Source organism: Cynoglossus semilaevis, chromosome 14 (assembly GCF_000523025.1).
Source record: "Cynoglossus semilaevis isolate Cse_v1.0 chromosome 14, Cse_v1.0, whole genome shotgun sequence".
NCBI lineage: Eukaryota > Metazoa > Chordata > Actinopteri > Pleuronectiformes > Cynoglossidae > Cynoglossus > Cynoglossus semilaevis.
Genome location: NC_024320.1, coordinates 6,151,033 through 6,158,829, shown reverse-complemented (window position 1 = coordinate 6,158,829; position 7,797 = coordinate 6,151,033). Strand labels below are relative to the sequence as shown.

General features: G+C 38.4%; 2 protein-coding genes across 5 annotated transcripts in view; one reads left to right on the top strand and one right to left on the bottom strand.

Moving 5' to 3' along the window:
* Positions 1-2,573: 2,573 nt before the first annotated feature.
* LOC103389371 (intermediate filament protein ON3-like) lies at positions 2,574-7,415 on the bottom strand. Its single transcript, XM_008324761.3, has 9 exons — positions 7,107-7,415; positions 5,046-5,254; positions 4,746-4,806; positions 4,551-4,646; positions 4,068-4,232; positions 3,346-3,471; positions 3,029-3,249; positions 2,905-2,930; positions 2,574-2,795 (listed from the first exon to the last, which is right to left on the bottom strand). The coding sequence occupies exons 1-9, from the start codon at positions 7,269-7,271 to the stop codon at positions 2,788-2,790; spliced, it is 1,077 nt and encodes a 358-aa protein (XP_008322983.1). The 5' UTR covers positions 7,272-7,415; the 3' UTR covers positions 2,574-2,787.
* Positions 5,572-7,797, top strand: part of LOC103389373 (keratin, type I cytoskeletal 18-like) — a 7,954-nt gene continuing 5,728 nt past the window's right edge. For 3 of the 4 annotated variants that reach the window (XM_025062166.1, XM_025062168.1, XM_025062169.1), the window contains exon 1: positions 7,462-7,772. In XM_025062166.1, coding sequence (XP_024917934.1) covers positions 7,611-7,772 — 162 coding nt within the window. In that variant the 5' untranslated portion in view covers positions 7,462-7,610. Of the gene's footprint in view, positions 6,064-7,461; positions 7,773-7,797 lie in introns of those variants that run through there. The other variant, XM_025062167.1, reaches the window with a different exon arrangement.

Below are 7,797 nucleotides of genomic sequence, written 5' to 3'. Positions count from 1 at the left end.
TCCACAGAGATCTCTTTCACATAAACACAGCTGCAGCCTTTGAGGAAATGCCTTTGTTATTTTAAGAAATATGTGTAGGCACTTATCTCTGTTTACACTTTGCATAAATATCTGTATTTATTTATTTCATTTATTTAAATCATGCTTTAACGGTTCCTCAAAACGTCTACAGAAAGTTCTTTAAGTAAACAACTGTAAAGGGCAGTGGTGGCTTAGTGGTTAAGGAAGCACACTTGGGTCTGGAATGCTTAAGGTTCGAATCCACCAGCTGCCAAGTTACCACTGAGGTGCCCTGAGCATGGCACTGTCCCCACACACACTGCTCCCTGGGGGCTTACAAAAAAACATCTGCCCACTGCTCACCTGGGTGGTGGGTTAAAAGCAGAGGCTCAATTGTGTTTTATCCCTGTGTTGCAATGACAATAAAGACTATATATACACATATTTTTTAATGCATTTGTTCTTTACACGAATACCCTATTTGCCTTTAAACGATACTGTGGATTTGTTTATTTACAGGTTGGTCATCCCTGTGGTCAAGGTGCTGGTCTGGCTGATGTGATATGAGATTTATGCCTGCCTCAAAACAGTTGCAGGTTCAAACCCTCCTCTGATTTGTTATGAAATGTTAGAACCCTCGGTCTGTTTCTCCTTTAATATTTAATGATAACTTTATTTATATAGCACATTTTGTACAGTCATGTAGCTCAAAGTGCTTTAACAGTATGCTTTATTACAGCTCTGGCTTCCGGAAGCCGGTGAGTCCAACTCTGACTTTTCGGTTTCACCACGGCTGATTACAATCTGAGTTGAGTTCAGTCTGAGTGGCCACTCAGGCGACTGAGTGGCGCTCGACTAGCCCCACTAAGGCGACTATGCCTTCATACGTAGTCGCCTTCATAAGACTACGTATGAAGGCTGCCTCAGTTGAGCACAGGTAACAAACCATGTCATGTCCGCACCTTTTGCTTCACTCCATTGGAGCAAGAACTACTATTGCATGTCTATAATGATTACGACACGCTGTAAAATAAAAAGGGCAATAGTGTCACAGCCGCAGACGACAGTGAAAACACTTGGTAACAGAGTGAACGCGTGAGTATTGATGAGAAACTTATTCATGCTCGTTAATTACAGAACTGTTCAGAGATATTTATTGTAAAATTATCAATACACATCTCTCGCCGTGAACACACCTGGCCGTTTTAAATTTTAATTCAGGTTTAACCCAACAGGGATAAAAAGGACGTGGCAGCAAATTAAGACCAAATACAAAAATATAGTACAAACAGAGAAGAATAAATTCTGCCCCCACTGCTGTGGACTATTAGGAAAATGACATTCAAATGACAAACGGCAGTTTTATGTATGAAATTATAATTTAACTACTGATTTTAATACTGTTTTAATTTATCTCTTTGCTGACGTGTTGCAGTAGTGATGGACCAATGTCAAACTTGCACTCTTCTTCACAGAGCTCTGCTGAAAGTGTTCGTTTCAGCGCAACACCAACGCTGCAAAAATACGTTTTCAGCATCACCGACGTAATAAAGGAAATTACCGAAGTATGATGTAGTTGCTCCGAGCTAAGAGCACGACTACGATAAGTTTAGAGATGTGGGCTGATATTCGAATCAGTTTCCGTTTTATAATAGATTGCGAAGAAAAACGGAAAAGGAAACCGGAAGGTCTGAGTTCCCTCTAATACGGAGTTAACTAACTCTAAGTCCGCTTCAAGAAACGGACCCCTGGGACGCAGCATCGAGCACCAGTACAGTTTTCTGTGTGACTGTAACAGTAGTGCAGGGCATTTTGGGTTTGAACTTTGTAGAAATGCCCTTTTTTTGCAAGCTTTTACTTTTTAAGTCCTAGTTCATTTGAAAAATAGTATTGTTACTATTACAAGTTCCAGGTTGAATATTTTAAGTTAAAAAAAAACACACAGTTTAAAATGATCAATTGTCCTCCTGTAGTCGTTAACAATTAATCAAGTAGAATCAATGTTTGCAATTTCTAATATTGTAGTAGTTGAATTAACCAATCTCAACCATTTTATCACAGCATGCAGCACTAATGTATATAGTGTAGGTAAGACAATAAAATGTACAGTATTTATATGCACACATGTATAGTTGAAGTAATAGTAATATCACTGTGCTCATCACCTAGCTGTATTTTACAAATATACTGTAGTTGATAAGTTAACTTTTTTTTTTTTGTGAACTTAAGGTGGCAATCCCACAATTACAAGTGTGATCCTCTGACTACTGGACCACTTTATATGAGGACTCACTGCAACTTGAATTCTTCACATTGTGCAGCAGCAGCAGAACAAAAAAAGGTTTGAACTACCCACATGTTGAGATATGATAAGGAATCTTTGTTACACTAGGGCTACAGTTGTACCAGGAGCAAGAGAGCTTGGGGGTCTGCCATGGTAACTCTGAAACACAACATTATAGAATGAAAAAAGATCACTGCACCTTAATGAACTGGGCTAAATCACAAAAAACTACCTTTGAGCAAGTTTGGACAACAAACGATAGTTAGAAATGAGAATGTTGGATCATTATTTTAATGGCACACCAATAGTTGTTGTAACAATGAAGCAGTGATGAACAGTTCCCTTTCAATCCTGGATATAATATAAACTCCGGGACACCACTCGGTCTGAATCAACCTCTACACGGACCAAGAGCCGTATCCTGGGGGCTGGGTGTTTGGGTTCAGGTTTAGGGACTTCAGGTTCTCTGACAGATGAATGTCTGCCTCCTGGATTGGTTTGTTTCAGAAATCTGAGCAAAAGAGAGGATTGAGTTTAGAGTGAACTTTTGCGAGGTATTCTCCTAACACCCAATTGCAAACTCATTACATGACAAAGTGGTTTTCTCTTAAAGTCCTCACCTGTGTGGAGCTGCAGTTCATTCATTCTATGTGGAGATGGATCAGAGACAGATGTCAGTGAGAGAATAATTTAATCTGGACTGATGTGAAACATACTTATGTAGGTAAGATGACCACATCATACCTCTCCTCCTCGCCCTCCAGCAGCTTACGGTAAGTAGAAATCTCAATGTCGTAGGCGATCTTCAGGTTTATGAGTTCATGATATTCACAGATCTTTTCAACCAAGTCCTGCTTGGCCCTCTTCAAGGCCTTCTCCAGGTTATCAATGTCCTCCCGTGCCTTCTCCAGGTTGTTGTTTCCCTCTCTCCTAAGTCTGTCAATGTCCCTTTTCAGAGACTCTTCCTACAGTAAACCATACAGAGAGAAGAGAAAGACCTGAAGGATCGTCGGATTAAGTCCACATTAAATGTTGTATCAACGATTCTGTCAGATCTGTACCTTCCTTAGAAGAACCTCCACTTCTCCATTGAGTCTCTGGATGAGACGCTGTATGTCAGAGATGTCCCGCTTCAAGTCACGTACATCCTGTTCAGACTGTCCTGCACACAACACCATAGCATCCATCTAGAAGACAATATTTAAAAAATATTATTATTTAATACAGTTCAATTTAAACACAATTTAAAGGAATTCAGTAAATCACTGTCATAGAAATAGTTATAAATGTTTTAATAATTAGTTTAAAAAGTAAAATATTTATCTTAATACGTTTGGATAAATTATTTAAGAAATTATTTGCTTATTTTTCATTGCTTGTTTCATCTGCTCATGTCACATTCAGTTAATTCTGTTTTTTCTGCCAAATAACTCACTGTAAGATCACTTTATATTCAAATTTAGCTTTTGGATTATGGTAGAAAATATAAAACCATTTTAACAATGACGGTCACAAACAGTAACCTTAACACAACTGTTATTTTTTATGAAGTTTTAGTTACCTTTCTGTGGCATTTCCAAGTGAAATGAAAAACCCAAATTTGAAAAAAAAAGTTGAATATCCAGTTCCTCACAGTCATACAGTAAGTCATACCCTACTGGATTAATTAATGGTTTGTTTTTATGACCTAAAACTGGGCAAATCAAATAATCAGTGGTATTTCAAAATAAAGTACAGAGCTGCATTAATATGTTGACACAGTGATGTAAAAACACAGCTTCACCTTCTTCTGGTGCCAATGTTCAGCCTCATCTCTGCTGCGAGTGGCCAGTCCAGCATACAGATTTCTTACGCCGTCCACAATCTCATCCATGTCCAGGCTCCGTTTGCTGTTGTCTGACAGGATCACAGTCTTGTTCTGGACTAAAGACTCCAATTCTTTGGTCTCCTATAATAAAAACACATAAAAATGTTCAGTATTTTGTATTCATTCATTTCCTACAGTTTGATCCTTTTGAGGGACACAAAAAAGCGAAGGTTTTGGCTGACCACTTCACCGCTTGTTGCAGGGCCACGTGTACAGTAAGGACGAACAAACACATAATTGTCACCAAAATTAAAGGCTTTAATTAGGACTGTTAACACATGTAAATAATATATGCAACTAATAAGCCAACAATTAGAGGAGTTTTTCAATGATACTTGGAAAACCAGAAAAAAAGACAAAAGAATTTCACAGAAAAACAAATAAAACTTCTTGCGTTACCTCATCGAAACCAACCCTAAGGAAGTCCAGTTCTCCCATCAGGTCCTCCAGCTCTAGAGCCGCATCTACTTCCTCTAAGTGACTGTCGTCTACCTCCTGCACAAATAAAGCATGAAACTCTTTAAATAAATTATGAATTTGTCAAATCACTAATTATTTTAAAGGAACAGCTGATGAAACTATGCCATGCATTACCTTCTTGGTAACAATGAAATCACTCTCCACGTCAGCTTTCCTTTGCATCTCATCCTTGTACCTGACAACATTAGGGATAAAAGATTGAATGTATTATATAAAAAAAGATTTTTTGTAGGCAACTATGAATTTTAGACATTGATTGTTAAAACTCAGGTAGTTACGTACTGTTACACCATAGAAGTCTTTTACAATTACTTGGTAAATGTTATGTCTCTCAAGGAACCAGTTAATGTGACATAACATTTGTAATAATAATAATAATAATATTAATAAATAGGTACGTTGTGATGTGCTGACCTCTGCTTGATGTCCTCCACTGCCTCCTGGTTCTTACGGAGCTCTGTCTGTAGCTTCTCTTGGTCATTGAGCAGAATCTCCACTTGTTCCTGCAGTTCGTTCTCGATCTGCTTCACAATGTCGTCCACTTTGCCCTCGTATACATCCTGCTCCTTCAGGATTTTCAGCTTGGTGTCAAGCTTTTTGTTTTCATCCTCGAGATGTTTCACCTGAGACAGAGATAGATCTTATTGTGTTTAACTAAATAAGAAAAAAAGGTAGGATTTCAAAAATGGAACCAAAATGACAGAGTAACAACCTCTGAGCTCTGCCTTGCATGGATGCATTACATGAAATGAGTTTACAACCTGATTAGGGATGTAACGGTACACTCAAAAAAATGATTTTATCATGATTTCTGAAAGGAAATGAGCTCCAGATGAATTATGACCAAATACAATGATCCTATTTTGTAAGAACTAAGAAAAATACCACAACCAAATGAAGTGGTCTTGTGTAACTTATAAATTGAAACTTATAAATTTTCAATAAAAATATTTTTTTCTTTACAGAAACACTGCACATCCCCATGTATCTCCTCTTATTACAACAAACAACAAAAGAATATATATATAAAAAAGGTAATTGGAAAGAGTCCCTTCTTTACAGACACACTATAAAACGCTGTGTCTTTGGAAGAAGTTCTTCCTATGTTCTGTTTGAATGTCAGTGGAAAAAGGGGAAATACTTGGTCTTTGAACTTATAAAAAGGAAAGTTAGTAAAAACAACGCAATTAATTTATACTTCGCTTGTTAACATGGTTTATAAAAGCGGCCCCAACTTATTTATTGAGAATATTAATTGAAATTGAAATAAATTAATAAATAAAAAAACTCAAGTTGAACTCAAGTTCAATGTCGTTAAACCCTCCGGAACAAAAGGTAGCGCTAGTGCGCCGGCCGGTAAAAAAAAAAAAATCTAAATAAAGACCGCGAACATTGTGAGAAGGCATCAAGGCGCCGACGCTATCTCTGAAAGGTAAGTCTTACTGTTCGAGTAAGTTAGCCAAGAGTCTAACTTTAGGTCTGTTTTAAAATACAACAATTACAACTGTCCGTGACTTCATCTAGCTATGTGTGTGTGTGTATTTGCAGTACACGATAAGGGCGTTAGCTACCACATGCTCGTGCTAATTTACTGTCGACAATGAGCGGGCCCGCTACTGTTGTGAGTGGAATTTGCCTCTGCATGACTATCGCGGGTGGTGGTGTGGTTGGAGGGTAATTAAGGTTAATTAACATGATTAAATGCCATGATATTACTCAATAATTGGTGCTGCCTTAGCTTAAAAAACAAGTCATAATTCATTGAGAAAAACAAGGAAATCTTGTCAGTCATTCACGTTGTTATTGTGTGGGACCGATGTACACATCCAAATCAAGTAATTCATGGTTTAATAGCAGGTCACAGCCAACGTTGTTACGCGCATACCCACCCCATTATCAAAGTCTTAATTATTACACATATCACAAACATTAAAACAGTTATTGTGCCTCTGTTTGCTGACAAACTTAAAACACTTTTTTATTGTTAAATTCTGAAGTATTTTCTATGTTGTGGATATTGTTGATCTTGAACTTCATGGTTTTTTCTTTACACTAGTTATTGATACTTAAAAGTAAGGATAAAAGTAAAGATATAGGATATATCCTAGTTGCCATTTCAATATGAAAAAATAACACATTTTTATTTTATTCTTTAAAACGTATCATTTAAATACACTTTACTCCTTGTAATTTGATAACTGTCTTTTTTGACAGCCAGTAGTGATGAGGAACTAACCGATGTCGATGAATGATGTTGATAAAATGTCAAATTTATGTGAAAATGAAAAATAGACCCTGACACGATTTAAGAAAGCAGCTACAATTTGTCACTTAAATTATATGTTAAATATAACTGTAACCTATACAATAACGTAAACTATTGTTGTCAATGTCATGACAACATTTAGAGTATTGTCATGGCTGTGTAGTTAAAACAAAAATCAACCACTCAACTAAATAAAGTGAGTTACTTACTTTATCGATCAACTCAACGAACTTGTCGTTAAGTCCCACCATGTGGTCCTTCTCCTTGGACTTTTCCGTAGAGTTTATCTTGTTTTCATTCGGATTCTGGCTCTTGGCGGTGGATGTGCTCTGTGGAGAGTAGGACTGGCTGCTGAAGCTCCGTGGCTGAGACATGATGAAGACACAAACCTTACTCGAGTGTCACCTCTTCTCACTGGGACGCTGCCTGGTTTTTAAGGGGCGCCACCCCGTTACCTCCGTCTGCGTTCGTCCAATCACTGTACGACGTTTACACAAATACTGGACGTGAAATACTTGAATTTCAACTCGGGCTAATTTATCCAAAGATGAGCTGAGCATCGTGAGCCAATTACATCCACGTAGGATGGTCCGTGGGTAAATACAGGTATAAAAACATACCTAGGTGCGCCCCATCGTCCAGGTTCATTCCTTCGCTCTACAGATCCGTGCGTGAACTCTGTCAATTCTGTCTCAACCCATCAACCTACAACCATGCCTTCAAACACAGCATCCAGCATGTTTGGAGGAGCCGGAGGAAGAGGCTCCAGGGCTTCAGTAGCCAGTATGGAAGGGCTACGCAGCGTCCTCCGCAACGAGCCGGACAGAGGCTCTGCTCGAGCTACCGCTCCTGCTCCTGTCGCTGCTGCCGCTCCCCCCCCTCCCCCCGGCGGCCAGCCAT